The following is a 14,760-nucleotide window of genomic DNA, read 5'->3' on the forward strand; positions in this document are numbered from 1 at the left end:
AATGATCCTCCCACAGTTCTTAGGAGATCCCCCCCGCCCCAGATCTGTGTCTGAGGCCCAGAGAGAGTGTGAGATCCCGGGGCCTGACTGCCCTGGGAACCTGCACCTCGCCCTCCAGCCAGGTGCTCAGCAGCCCATGGTCTGCAGCCCCTCCGCTCCTCTGAGGCTCAGAGCCTCCTGCTCTCACCTTTCCTGGGGTCAGGGGAGGGACCTGTTTACTGCCCAGGAAGTGCCTCTGGCCTGAATCTCTTGATCTTGGCTCCTATCAAAGCAAAGCCTGCAGAACAGCCTGGGGATTCTGATAAAGTTTAAGGAACTCCCAGGAAGTTGTAAAGATGTCTGATTCCTCCTCGTCCTCCCTGGAGGGAAGGGCAGAGGGACAGCGCAGTGGTCTTAGGAAGCCCTGGTCCGGTGACGGCTGGCCCGCAGGCAGGGAGGCCCAGCGTGGCGGAGGCCAGGCTGCCTGCCCCTCGTCCCTCACTCGTCCCTGAGGGCTGAGGCTGCTTCTCGGCCAGCAGCTCTGCGATCGTCTGCTCTGGGAACAGGACTTTGCTGCTGTTAACATGCTGCAGGGAAGGCACTTGGCTGCTCCAGCTCCTGCTGCTCACCTTTTGGAAGTGGCTTCCGAAACTAGGAAATGAAAGCAAAGCAAGGGAGGGCTTACTTCAGCCGGCACAGGACAGCCAGGCTCCTCCCGGGTGGCAGTGCCCTCGGTGTCCAGTGCTGTGGGCAGGTGGGCGCTGTGGTCGTGCCCACCGCACCGAGGACACCTGCCCAGAGGGGGCAGCGGGCAGGTGCTGAGTGAGGGATCGGGCTCCTGAGGTCATCCCAGTTCACAGTGCGAATAGCCCAGCACTTCTTTTCAGTTGGACATTGGTCCGCCTGGTAAGCTTGCAGGAATCTTTCTCCTGGGACCCTCCGGCTGATCAGGGCTGAAGGCTGAGGGTTGGCCGAGGAAATTGGAATGCGGTGAGGCTGCACTCACTCTGCGGGGACAGTGGGAGGGCTGGGCACGGGGTGGGTGGCCGCCAGGCACCCGCTTCTCTACTTGGGGTGAAAGCTGCTTACCCGCCGTACTGCAGGGACGAGTGTCAGCCACGACGCAGAGCAGTGACAGGCGAATGTCCCGCCCTCCCGTCCCCACGGGGCCTGTGGGACAGGCAGGTCCTCTTCTTGCCCGGTCCCTGGCTTTTGGAACAGGCTTTTAGCCACAGCAAGTGATTTATGCTTCTGAGACTTTAGAACTAGTCCCCACGCTAATCTGAGCAGCGACTTTATGCCATGAAAATCAGTCTGAAGAGTTGCTGTGCTTAAGCCTGGCCTGAGCATGACATGGGCGTGAGAGTCGGTGTTGCTAACTGGATTTGGCGTGGGCGGATCCATGCCCCGTGGACCTTGGACCCATGCCTGGGCGAGGCCTGCACAGCAGCCTGAGGGGGCCACAGCCGAGCCACGGGCTCTGAAGTGGAGCATGTGTCACCGCACAGGGGACCTGGTTGTCATGGAGGCTGCGGCGCTGGCACAGTGTACTCCAGGCCACCCTCTGTTATTCAGAAAAGGAAAGACAGATTTGGGGCCCACGGAGCTGCCAGCTTTCTGGGCATGGCTCATGGTGGGACTGGACTGAAGAGCCCCATGACTGTCTGTGAGGGCAGGTGGGCGGGCAGCGTGGTCTGCTCGTGTCCGAGGGAAAGCGACTTTGCAGATCTGCTGTAGCTAAGGGGGTGGAGCCAGGCCTGTCCTCTGGGGGTCCTGAGGGTCCTCCAAATGAACCCCACAGGACCCCCCGGCTCCCACTGTGTCTGGACTGAGATGGGAGGGTGTGGGTGTGGGTGTTCAGAACACTCACCTTTCTGAGCTGGGACTCATTTAAGCACCTCACTCCACAGGAGACAGAGCATTTGCTGAGCTGGTGGCCAGCGTCCTCTGCAGAAACTCCTGTGGTTGCACTTGGGCACTGTGATCTCAGGGGAGGTTACTTTCCTCGACTTCCTGGGCAGCCCCAGGCGTCGATAGTGCGTGTGCACAGCGTCGCACAGGGAGCCATCCGCCGGCAGGGACACCCCAACTCCTGCTCAGCCTTTCTAATTTCTCCTAATTAGCACAGGCGCTGGTGGGCGTGTGGAGTTTCGTCCCCTTTCCCTGTCCGGTCCCTGTCCCATCCCAGGATCGGATCAGCCAATGTGCCCCTGGGAGCCACGCCCTCGGGCTTTCGGGGCCAGTTCGGCAGGTTCTGAGGGAGGAGCCTGTGCCCTAGCTCTTCCTGGTCCATCTAGAGGCGGGCAGGCGGGCAGGCGGGCAGGCGTGGGGCGGGTGCGGAGGGAGGGCTGAAGGTGAGTCACCGTGCCAGGTGAGCCCGAGGATGCTGCTGGCCCGCACTTCCTTGCCTGCCCAGGAGTATCGGTTGGGGTGTGTCCTTCGAGATCTGCCTCCTTTGCTTTGTAATAAGTGACCACATTTTAATTGTCAGCTTTTAAGCCCATTAGTCCTGGCACTGGTGAAATGTTGATATCTTTAACTATACTTTCACAAACTCTTCCTGCAAAAGTTGACAGTGGAGATTAAAATGTAAGTGAAGTAGGAATGTCTGATAAAAAGAATCGGGGCAGCAATAACAACGAGGCAGCAGGATTGGATGTGGTGAGAGGTCAGAGCTCAGACTGACTGAACCGAAAGGCCACGTGGTGAGAGGTCAGAGGTCAGACTGACTAGGCTGAAAGGCGCCCATGTGGTGACAGGTCAGAGGCCTGGCCACCTCCTTATACCCCTGGAAGGTCGGGGCAAGTGCAGGGCTCAGCTGCCCACTTTCTAAGGAGCTTGCTGTTTTATAATGTCACAAAGCAAGTTTTCAAGCAAATTTAATTGTTTTGAATTAGTTTGGGCTGCTTCTGAAAATCTGTATTTCCTAAGATTATACACAGACCGGTGAAGAGATGAACAATTTTTTTTTTGGTGGAAAGTAAATAGGGTTTCCTGAGAAAAGCCTACGTAATTTGGGAACAATGAAACCCGTAAAGTTAAAATGGTACCGGATGGCTGTGCTTTATCTAGAATCCAGAAGCTGATTGGCAAGAAGGAAAAGAAAAGGAGCTGCTGCCTGCCAGCAGGCTGGTCCTCACCTCCCAGCGATTTCCTCACCTGAAACTGGTGTAAACTGAGCCTGTTGACATCAGCCTGCAGGCCCCGCCCTGTCCTGGGCTGAGCTCTGCTCCCAGGGGCAGCCGGCAGCACCTGGGGATTGGCTCCCAGATCTCTTCCTCGAGGGCAAGCTTGTCCTGAAAAATCAGGAAATGGCATGCGTTGCTCAGAGCCACGTCTTGTTCTCACTGCGACCTTCTCTGGGGCCCTGGCCCGCTTCCAGAAGGAAGACAACCCTTTTGTTTTTCAAGAAAAGTTCAGTGCTGATTACGGGTCAGAGTGCCCCTCACCTGGTCAGCCCTTGGCCTCCCTTTTGGCTCTGCTGTGACTACAGCCGCCTGGGAAGCCCTGTGCTGGGAGCTTTCCTTTTTCAGACTAACTCGGCCCTGGGCAGGTCTGGCATTTTAACTTGATTTGCAACTTTAAAACAATGTGGATAGATCATTGCTGGCTTGATATTTAAATTTTTTTAAACTCTGAAATTATCAGATTACTATTAAGATAACAACAGTGTATTTTGCTTTTTATTTCTATAAAACATTATATAAACTAACAAAGATTGACTGGGGTGAGATATGCCCCTTGCCGTACCTGCTAATCAAAACCAGGTGCCTGGGACGCGGGCAGGTTTAGGCGTGCAGCTCCTCTCACCCCCCACACACACACACACACTCGGACGAGAAAGAAAGTCCCTTTCTGTTTGACACAGACCATTTCTCTTGTTGGGAAATCCTGGTGAAGTATCGCCTGAACCCCTGCAGCGAAAGCAAACTGGGAAGACGCCTGAGAGGCGTTCCAGCCCTGGCAGCCCGGCCCGGCAGACGTGTGCGCAGGCTCCCGGGTCGCTCTCCATGTGGCCTCTGAGACGTGCGGCGAAGTGTGTGGCTCACACGTGGCCCTCCTTGGCGAGGGGAGCTTTAGAGGCGCACACTGGACAAGGGAGCCTGTGCGAGCTTCCACCTCACACTTAACCAGGATGATCATACCTGTTTCTATCTGAAACTTACCAGTATTTCTGGGTAAGCCAGTTTTGTTCTCAAAGTGAAATTAGAGTGCCGTAGTTTTCTAAATTTAGTCCAAATCAAAACAGTATTAAAAACCGGTTACATTTCATAGGTATATACACAGTTGATTGGTTGAATTAACTTAAGAGTCTATATTGGTTAAAAGCAGTGTGGGTTTCTTTTTTTTTAAATGTTTTTATTGATTTTTAGAGAGGGAGATAGAAGCATCGATGAGAGAGAAGCCTCGATTGGCTGCCTCCTGCATGGCCCCCATTGGGGATCAAGCCTGCAACCCAGGCATGTGCCCTGACTGGGAATCGAGCCCAGGACCTCTTGGCCACACCAGCCAGGCAAAAGCTGAGTTTTAAAGTGGTATTGTTACATTAGTCCACTAGCCCTTTGCCAGCTTCCCTGATGGTAATCCCTCACGTAGCAAAACCGAGGACAGAGCCCCGTGTCACTGTTGCCCAAACTGCGGCTGGTACTTGGTGGTGTGTCTGCTCGGCCACATTTGGGGCACGTCCCGGACTCACGTGGGGGATGCTGGCCTTGACCCCTGTTGAGGTGGGTCTGCAGAGTTACTATATTGTTTCCTTTATAAGGAACATGTTTTAAGACTGCATGACTGTGCCCTTTCTCCATAGACGTCACCCATTTTCATGCCCATTGATGGTTTTGCTGGGCCAGGTGCCGCCGTGGTCATGGCGCGTTTCTTCCCCTTTTTTTACCCGGAGAAGGTGTCCGCTCCCCCTTAATTCATTCGGGCGCTTTCGGGCGCTCGCTTTGTCCTGTGGGCGCTGGCACTTCTTGGATTCTTGGGATTTTCATTTAAAGCTGCGCTTCCTTTTGTCCCTCAGCTGCTCCACCTCTGGCTGCTGGGATCTACTTCAGGTTGCTGGCTGCGTCCTCTCACCAGCACCTGTACTTTTATTTTTTTTTAAATATATTTTATTAATTTTTACAGGGAGGAAGGGAGAGGGATAGAGAGCTAGAAACGTCGATGAGAGAGAAACATCGGCCAGCTGCCTCTTGCACGCCCCCCACTGGGGATGTGCCCGCAACCAAGGTATATGCCCTTGACCGGAATCGAACCCGGGACCTTCCAGTCCGCAGGCCGACGCTCTGTCCACTGAGCCAAACCGGTTTCGGCATGTACTTTTATTTTTTGAATATTTTCCTACTTCCTAGCCCGACCGATGCTCCAGGCTTGTCTTTCTTTCTTTGCCCCATCCCTGGAAGATGAGTTTTAAAGTGGTATTGTTACATTCGTCCACTAGCCCTTTGGACTAACGTAACTGTCAAGAGTCTGTGTTTCTCTTAGCGGAGAACCGCCTTTTGAATCTGCATCCAGGAGTAGAACCTCCAAGGCCACGTGTTCACATGGGCACCTCACGTCCCGCCCGCCCCACGCCGCCGTGGCCCTCGTTCTCTGCGGTGCTTCCTACGCCTGCAGGTCTGTGTGCAGTAGCTTCACAGTGGCTGACCTCACCCTGGGAGGTGCAGCCAGCACCGAGGAAGAGTTGTGCACTGCGTTCCGCGGCCCCTCCAGCCCACAGGCCTCCCAGTCCTCACGTTCGGATAAGTCACCCTTGTCACGCACAGTTCTTTGTGTTTTGACAGATTTATAAAGTTGGGTTCCAAACCACAGTACCAACAGCACAGTTCTATCACCTGAAATTTTCAAGTCATGCTTTGCAGGCCCTAAATCAGTTGTTTTCTGTTGTTGCCAGTCAGGTGAGTCCTGGTTAGTCCGTAAGGATGACGTGCGATGACCTAAGGAGGGGTTGTAAATGAAGCCGACTGAGCTGGAAGGTGTCTGCCTTGGGAGCGTGGTGTGGCATGGGGGGACCTGCCATCTGTAGGGCTTTTGCGACCCAGTAGCTGTTTCTTCCCTTGGTCCGTCTGCTTCGAGGAGGGCATGGGGGTTGGCGCTCCTGCAGCCTCTTCTCTGTGTGTCACCGTGGGCCGTGCCCGCCTTCCCCACCCCCCACTCCTCTTCTGGGAGCCCTGCTTCCCGTGGCTGCCCCCAGGCCTGTGCAGCCGGCCTGCTCCCGGGACTGTGCTTGCGCTCAGGTGCGCACTCTCAGGTGCTCTCATTCGAATCGGTCAGCCACCCTCGGCGCACATATGGCGGAGCTGCGGTGAGCCTGAGTCACGGACAGCGAATGAAAGGCCAGCGTTCCCAGTTAGTGTCATGGGACCTGAGTCTCCGCGGGTTTCCTTTTAATCAGCCGTTTACCCCTTTCCCACAGCGCGCTGGTCATTGCCACGGTGTTCGACCGGAACGTGAACTGCAGGAGGGCCGCCTCTGTAAGTTCCCCCTCTCGTTCCTTTCCCTGCGGGGCGGGGCTCCGGCTCGTGCTGCTTGTGAGGCTGGCATGGCAGCCACGCCCACGGTTCCCGTCTTTGCAGTCAGGGTTAGGGTTCCCGGCCCGTGTGGCTGTCAGACCAGGAGACCCGCGGAGGGGAGGGTGGGCCAAGAGGCAGTCAGGGCACTGGTACCTGTGTGAACCTTGGAGAGGAGATGGAATAAAACCATAGGAATCACGATTTCCAGTTAAAGTCGTAATTTAACAAGTTCCCGGAAAGTCTTGCCTGGAGCATGGAAGTGCACCCTGTGCACCAGCAGGTGCAGAGCCGAGGCCGCGAGAGTCACTGCTCTGTGCGAAGCTCACTGGGAACATGGGGTCGAGACCTGGTTCCTGGGAATAAAATCTCTTTCCACGAAGCTGCGTCCCCAGACACGGATGCATCCGGCCGTGGTGGCGCCTGTGTGTTCACATCCGTGCTCTCTGTGTGATGGTCTCCCTGCTCCCGGGCGGTGGTTCTTGAGGTCACTGGTTCCTGGGGTCTGTTCCCCTCTGCCTCAGAGGTGGTGGGCACAGCGGAAGGCTCTGACCCTTACAACCCTGGATGTGGCTTTTGTTTAACCAATTGCTTTGTCTCTGTCCCTATTTTTTACAGCCGGGGCCTTCACTAAGGCATTGGTTCAGGCCCAGCATTAGCTGCCACAGGTCACTTTTCAGGGTGTGTCTGATTTTATAACTTGAAACATTAAATTGTGTGTGTGTGTGTGTGTGTGTGTGTGTGTGTGTATTTTTATTGATTTCAGAGAGGGGGAGAGAGAGAGAGATAGAAACATCAATGATGAGAGAGAATCCTTGGTTGGCTGCCTCCTGCACACCCGCCCCCCACTGGGGATCCAGCCCACACCCCGGGCATGTGACCCTGACCGGAATCGAACCCGGGACCCTTCAGTCTGCAGGCCATTGCTCTCTCGACTGAACCCAACCGGCTAGGGCTAAATTGTGGTTTTAAAGAGCACCAGGATATACAGGCAGGACAAACCTCCCGGGAGGCTCTGATCAGCCACCAATGAGGACTCTTACGGGAAAAATAAAGCCACGGGTCATTTGTTGTGAGTCTGTCTCCTGATGTTTAGCAAAGTGCAAGGCTCGCTCACTCTGCTATTTGTTCTTCTGTTCCTTAGGCTGCTTTCCAGGAGAATGTGGGAAGACAGGTATGGCTGCTTCTTCAGTCTTCATTCCTACAACTTCCTGTACATTTAGAGGCAGAAATACTGCAAACGGAGTATCCTCTTGCATTGTTAGGCCTGGGTAACGCATTTGCCTAGAATAAACTAACACTGAACACGGTTCTGGTCACAGACTCACTTGTAAGGTGCCTCAGGTGAGTGTTGACACACGTTTTAAACAATTAGTAAGTGAATGTAGAAGTAATTTTATGCACGTACACACGTCAGAAATCAGTGTCTCGTGCATTGCTGAGGGCCACCCGATGCTGCCATTGCCCACGGTGCTCAGGGGGGTGTGCGGAGGAGCCTGGCTCACGGGGACGGCGATGCAGTCCCTGCCAGTCCCGCGTGCGGCCTGAGCCAGCTTCCGGGAGCATCGGCCCCAGGGCGCCTCTCAGTGCTCGCTGGCATCATCGTGCCTCTAAGCTCTGAACCTCTCCTCACTGGTCAGCCCTGCTGGGAGGTGTGGCCTTTGTCCCCGAACGATTTGTGCTGAGGGTGATGGTGACAGGCTCGGACGCATGGTGGGCCTGGTGGAGAATGGGCCGGAGGCAGGTGATGTGTGGGAGACCCCGAGCTGAGCTCTGGTTGGAAGGGGTGGGAGGTGAACGTGCCTGGAGGCAGGTCTGGGCTGACGGTGAGTGTGTGGTGAAGGACCTGGCAGGCGGTACCGGGGAGCAAGTGGGACTTGGGCAGAAGTCGGGCTGCGGGAGCTGGGGAAGCTGGGGGAACCCCGTGCAGAAGGCTCAGGAGGGAGAGGCGGCACCTGAGAGGGATGCCGTGGACAAAACAGAATTTCCAAGGTGGTGCCCGAACTCGGGGGAGGAAGAGGCAGGGTCAGGACTACCTGAGCATTGCCCACCACCAGGCCTGCTTGTCAGGGACCTTGAGGCAGAGCAGGCTTGCTGTCCTGACCCAGGGGCCTGCATTCCATGCAGTGGGCGTAGCCTCCTGGGCTGCCTGGAGCTGTGTGGCCGGGGATGTTTTGCTCGTGTTGCTGCACAGAGGTGGGCCTGAATGGTCTGGGGCCAGGAGGGATGAAAGGACAGAGGCAGTGGGAGAGGTCTGAGTGCCGCCTGCAGGGGAGCCCCACTCGGGAGCCTCAATGGCCTTTTTCCAGCCGTCCCTGGGCGAGTTGTGTGTGCTGGGGAGGGTGGGCCAGTGCAGGTGGGCCGGGCGTCCTGCCGCCCTCGGTGGTGGGGTGTCTCCTCTGCGTGTAGCTGGTCATGAGGCAGATTGGCCTTTACATGTTGCCTGTGAATCAGACGTCCCGTTTGTGAGTTTCCTGTTGCAGTCTGGAACCAGCCCCACGTGTAGTTCCCGTGTGTCCTGCCCGGAGCTGGCGTCCGGCCACGGGGCATCCTCGGACGGGGCAGCCCCTCTGCTCATCTCCTCCCTGCGCCCTGCTCCTCCCTGTCGCTTTGGGGGTGCTGTGCCCACGGGGGCACAGGTGCAGGGTTGAGCGCTTGCTGTTTTCTGTACCTTGCTCATCAGACTCCTGCCCGCTTTGCCGTGCCAGCCCCGGGGGTGAGGAGGGACCCCTGAGAGCAGGGGCAGGGCTGGGCCTCTCGCCTCCCTCCTGTGGGTCCACGGCCAGAAGGCTTCCACTCAGTGGTTGAAAGTTGGTCAAGTATTTCATCTTTTTAGAAGACGGTTTTGTCTTCAGGTTTTTACATACTGTTACCAGAGTGTTCTCAGTAGTAACACGCAGACTTGGGGGCTGGGCTGGGTGAGCCTCAGGGGTGAGGTGCCCGTCTCCCCCTTTCAGAGTCTGCTTCTGGCTGTCAGCTGTCAAGCTTGTCTCTCATTCTCTCTCACAGGCTGTGGTGTGGCTCCTGTCCAGGGTTCTCAGGGCCCCTGCGGGGAGCGCTGGCTGGGGTCCCCCTGCCTGGACGGGAGCACAGGTCCAATGAGTCAGTAGCTTTAATGCTGCGGAACCTGGATGTCTTTTATGGTGTGTGGCTAAAGGAAGGAGACGTCTCCTACAACAGTTTAAAATGGAAATGCTTGAGTCATTTGGAAAAAAATTAAATATTTTTAAGGTATTTACATAGTTTTAGTGCCGTGTCTGGCCCGGGATAGATGCTCAGTAACGATTGATTGACTGGCAGCCTGTGGATGAGCAGTTTCAGGAGCCGCAGCCTCGCTGTCACGCTGTCTGGCCTCCTCGTCCGCGAATGTAAACGTACACGGATGCGATGCGTGAGCTCGTGGAGGTGCCTTCGCGCATTCACATTGTTGTCACCATTGTCTTCTGCTCTCCTTTTTCCTCAGGGCACTTTCCCTCATGGAATTGACATTTTGACCACTGCTGACTATTTTGCTGTTGGTAACAGATCTAACTGTTTCCTAGTTATAAGGTAAGTTTTTACTATTGCAAAATTTAACATTGCTCTAGATGGCTACAGTCAGCTTCTGCCCTTCCTTCCTTAGGCCTGGAAGGTCATTATGTGATTGCAACTTAGTGTGAAAAGTTGAAGGTGGGCTTGGGAACCGTTATCAGAACTCGTGTTTCTCATGAGTGGATGCGTGCACACCGTGTGTTCCGTTTATGTAAAACTTCAGGGAATGCATGGGGACAGACGGAGCCACAGGGACGACGGAGCCACAGGGACGGCGGCAGAGCGGGAGGGGAGAGGGGTGCGGCTGCGGGAGAGAAGCTGGCTCACTCTTTAAAAAGTGTGAACAGTGTCGGGAGCTGACGACGTGAGCGCGCTCTCTGGTCACCACTCTCCTCTCGTGGTCCTGTTTCTGCTGAGAGCTGGTCTCTCATGGAGAATGGCCGCGGGCCAGGCTGTGTCCTGCCTGCGTGACAGCTGTCCTGGGCATCACACGTGTATTGAGCTTCTCAGAAAGAAACCTTGGGTTGGGAGTGACTGTTGCTTTTTGTGCATCAGCGTGTGTGTTCTCCCGGTGGCGGTGTGTCCGGGCTGTGTGTGTGCTCAGTGAGGAAGAGGTGTTAGAGGAATCAGGTCAGGAAATGAATATTTAACGCCCTGTGCCTCGGGCACCCTGGCCTGAGCTGCGTTCCTCTCGTGGCTCTGGCTTGTGCACTAGAGATGGCCTTCCGTCCTCGGGGCACTGAGGTGTGTGCGCTTGCGCGGAGGGGTGCCTGGGTGCTCCGGTCGGGGCCCTCACAGTTGCACCTGTGGGGACTCCAAGTGCCTGCCTGTCTGTGGACGAGCCCCCTCTTCTCTGGGTTAGGTGCCAGGAGGGGAATGGTGGGTCCTCATGGTAAGAAACTGCCAAATGGCCCAGCAGGTGTGGCTCAGTGGATAGAGCGTCGACCTGTGGACTGAGGGCTCCCGGGTTCAATGCCCGGGTTGTGAGCTCGGTCCCCAGGATGGGGGCGTGCAGGGGGCAGCTGATCAGTGATTCTCTCTCATCATTGATGTTTCTATCTCTCCCTCTCCCTTCTCTGAAATCAATAAAAAATATATTTAAAAAAAAGAAGCTGCCAAATCGTTTTCCAAGTGTCAGCGCCCACTGGCCGGGAGCTCTTTGTTCCCTCCTATCCCGCAGCCTTGCCGTGGTCAGTTTTTATGATTCCAGCTCTTTCAGCGGATGTGCAGGAGGAGGGGTTGATTTGCCTTCCCAGTGGTTCATGACAGTGAGCATCTTTTCATTTTTGACAAATCTGTTGCCTGTTTATTTACTGGTGAGTTGTTTTCTTGCTGAGACTTGGAGAATTCCTTGTGTATTCTGAGTGCAGGTCCTTCTTCAGATCCAGGGTCTGCAGATGTTTTCCTAGTCTTTGGCTTTATTTCTGCACACCCCCTTTTTATTTATTTATTTATTTTTAATTATTTTTTTTTAAATATATTTTATTGATTTTTTACAGAGAGGAAGGGAGAGGGATAGAAAGCTAGAAACATCGATGAGAGAGAAACATCGATCAGCTGCCTCTTGCACACCCCCTACTGGGGATGTGTCCGCAACCAAGGTACATGCCCTTGACCGGAATCGAACCCGGGACCTTTCAGTCCGCAGGCCGACGCTCTATCCACTGAGCCAAACCGGTTTTGGCATACACACCCCCTTTTTATACATATAATTTGCATATAGTAAAATCTACTCATTTAAAACGTGGTCAGCGTGAGGAACATTCCGTCACCACAGCATCCTCTTGCCCCAGCCTCGCTGCCTCGGAGCTCTCTGTCCCCGAGTTCACCTTTTCTGGAATGCGTGTGAGTGGGGTGAGAGGCGTGTGTGGGCTCCCGTAGCCTCACAGCCATTCTGTCTCCATGTCCCGACGCTTGTCTCCACTGTGGTCCTGGGTGTGCAGACCTAACTGGCAGTGATTGGCACGCTCTGTTGGTTTGTCTCTTGCTGTTGTGAATTCCCTGAACAGATTTCTGACATCTGCAGTCCTGTGTGTCCTTCTTACCGTGCAGTGTGTCATGTTTTTCTTCTAGCCGTTGGCTCTGCAGCAGCCCTGCACATTCCTGTGCACTGAGCTCTTCAGGGAGGCAGGTGTGCCATTCCCTCTGTAGATCGCTCAGTGCACAGCACGCCGTGCAGCCAGCTCAGTGGCGGCTTCTTGTTCCCAGCACCCGGTTAGTGACCTGGTTCTGTCACTTCTGCATCCCTAATAGCCCTCACACGCTCCTCGTCCTGCTTCTCCACTCAGCTGTCACCTTCGTCCAGCTCGCACCGTCCTGGACACTTGAAGAGCCTGCCACCGGTCCTTCCTCCCGCCACTGTCCAAAGTCCAAAGTGCTGGTCGGCGGCCCCTCGTTCCTGTCACACAGCCTGCTGTCCCCTCAGGCTCTTCACCCTCACCCTCCACCCTCTGTGGACACCCTTGGTTTGCACTTGGCTTCTGCACACATGCTGGTGGGCGCTCAGCAAGTGCTGGGCAGTGCCCGGTGGGGGCTCAGCAGGGTGTCTCCGAGGTCAGCCGCTAGTTGGTGCCAGAGTGCACCGGCACACAGGCCCAGGCCTCTCCGCTCCTTCTGAGAGGCCGGAGGTCCTTCCTCTGCCTGTGTTTCTGGAATCCCGCCAGCTCCTGGACACTGGCCTGGGGCGAGCCCGTCTGTCGGTGGCGCCAGGGGCCCTTAGGTGCTGTGGGACCAGGGGTCAAGGCTCAGCTCTGTTTCCGTCCTGATGTGTCTGTGTTTCCTTCTGACTCTCTCTCTCGAGCTATTTCATCCCCGTTCGAGGGGCTCTCAGCCCACCCACTTCGGAAGCAGCTTCTGCTTTCCTTTCTCTCAGTCCGGGCACACTTTCTTCCTCGACCTCACACCATGGCAAAAGCATGCCCGCCTGGCACTCGTGTTCATCCCGGCATGCACACACGTGTGCCCACAAAGGACCCGTGTGAAATTGTGTTTCCCCTGGGTTTTCTGTGCCATTCACTTTGTCTCTCAGCTGCATTGTCACACGTGGGTGATGATGACCAAGTCCACGGTGGGTGGGGTGACATGGCAGGTTCCATCTGTGTAAGCGATGGGCTGTGTTAGAGGCAGGAAGTGTAAAAGTGCATTTTGGGGGGAAGGCGATACATGTGCTTGTCAATTCAGAAGGTGCAGGAGTGTTCGCGTCTGTCTCACCTCTCTTTCCAGCCTCCCGGTTCCATCCCAAGGTCCTGTTGTCTCCGGTTTCTTACGTCCTCTGAGATGTGGTCCTTTCCCATGTTTAGGTGTATTGACTGCCCTATTTCCACCCACGCCGAGTGGGCGCACGTGCACAAGGTGGGAGCAGCTAAGTGCTCATCAAAAAGCTGTTGTCTTTTCAGCATGTTCATTGCCGGCTTCCCTGAGTACACACGGCCGATGATAGACCACCTGCTCACCATGAAGATCAGCCACTGGGATGGGTACGTGTTGGGTTCTGCGTTTAGGTGATGGGAGCCTCAGAGTTCTTTTGTGAACCATATTTTATTTTTCTTACTTATTTTTTATTGAAGTACACCTGACTTACACTATTACATTAGGTTCGGGTATTTCATAGTGATTTGACCCTTGCAGAGTTCCTTACAGACACTCTTTAGTGCTATACCTTTATCAGAACAGGTATTCTGTGATCCTGTTATAGCGTGTGTTTTTAAGAGGTATTGGTCCACTTGTCATCTGGACCATTTTCAGGGTACAGTTCAGTAGTGTTAAGCACATCCACCTTGTGCAAACGATCCCCAGAACTTTTCATCTTGCAAAACTAAAACTCCATCCCCATTAAACAATGACTCCCCTTCCCCGTCCTCCAGCCCTGGCACCCGCCATCCTCCTTTTTGTCTCGATGCATCTGACTGTCTAGGGGCCTCATATGGAACCACACAGTATTCGTCCCTTTGTGACTGGCTGATTTCACTGAGCACCATGTCCTCAAGGTCCATCCATGTTGTAGCAGGTGCCAGAATGTCCTTCCTTCTTAAGGCTGAGTGATATACCATTGTTGGACATACCACATTTTCTTTTTCCATCTATTCATCGACCGACTCTTAACTTGCTTCTATTTCTTGTCTGTTGTGAATCATGCTGCTATGAACAAGAGTGTCCAAATATTTTTTTAAGTCCCTGTTTTTCAGTTTTTTTTGAGTATATATCCAGAAGTAGAATTGCTGTATCATACAGTAATTCTATTTTTAATATTTTAGAAACCTCAAAAACCATGCTGGTTTTCCTAGTGTCTGCATCATCTTACATTTCCACTGGCAATCTACAAGGTTGTAATTTCCCCAAATCCACACCAGGACCTTTTTTATGTTTTTTTTTTGTTTTGTTTTGTTTTTTCTCTTTCTGGGTATGAAGTGATATTTTATTGTGGTTTACCCAATGATTATTGATGTTGAACAGCCTATCTAATAAAGAGGGAATATGCTAATTGACCCTCACACTGTCACAAAGATGGTGACGCCCACAGCCAATAAGGAGGGAATATGCTAATTGACTGCCCCGCCCTCAAACATGGCAGCACCCACAGCCACAAGATGGCGGCGCTGGGGCGGCAGGCGCGGTAAGGCCAGGCTGGGCCCGGCCTTGTTGCGCACCTGCCTCCAGAGTCCCCCAGTCTCCTCAGCCCCCCAGCAGCCCAGGGCCAGACCGAGGTGCAGGCAAGCCTCAGATGGTGGCTGCCCAGCTGCCC

General features: G+C 54.5%; 1 protein-coding gene across 3 annotated transcripts in view; it reads left to right on the forward strand.

Moving 5' to 3' along the window:
* The window catches only part of TBCD (tubulin folding cofactor D), a 103,553-nt gene that overhangs the window by 61,910 nt on the left and 26,883 nt on the right, over positions 1–14,760 (forward strand). For 2 of the 3 annotated variants that reach the window (XM_008155108.3, XM_054709581.1), the window contains exons 15-18: positions 6,395–6,452; positions 7,633–7,662; positions 9,952–10,037; positions 13,415–13,495. In XM_008155108.3, the coding sequence (XP_008153330.2) occupies positions 6,395–6,452; positions 7,633–7,662; positions 9,952–10,037; positions 13,415–13,495 (255 nt within the window). The remainder of the gene's footprint in view (positions 1–6,394; positions 6,453–7,632; positions 7,663–9,951; positions 10,038–13,414; positions 13,496–14,760) is intronic. The other variant, XM_054709580.1, reaches the window with a different exon arrangement.

This window comes from Eptesicus fuscus, chromosome 20 (genome assembly GCF_027574615.1).
Source record: "Eptesicus fuscus isolate TK198812 chromosome 20, DD_ASM_mEF_20220401, whole genome shotgun sequence".
NCBI classification, from domain to species: Eukaryota; Metazoa; Chordata; class Mammalia; order Chiroptera; family Vespertilionidae; genus Eptesicus; species Eptesicus fuscus.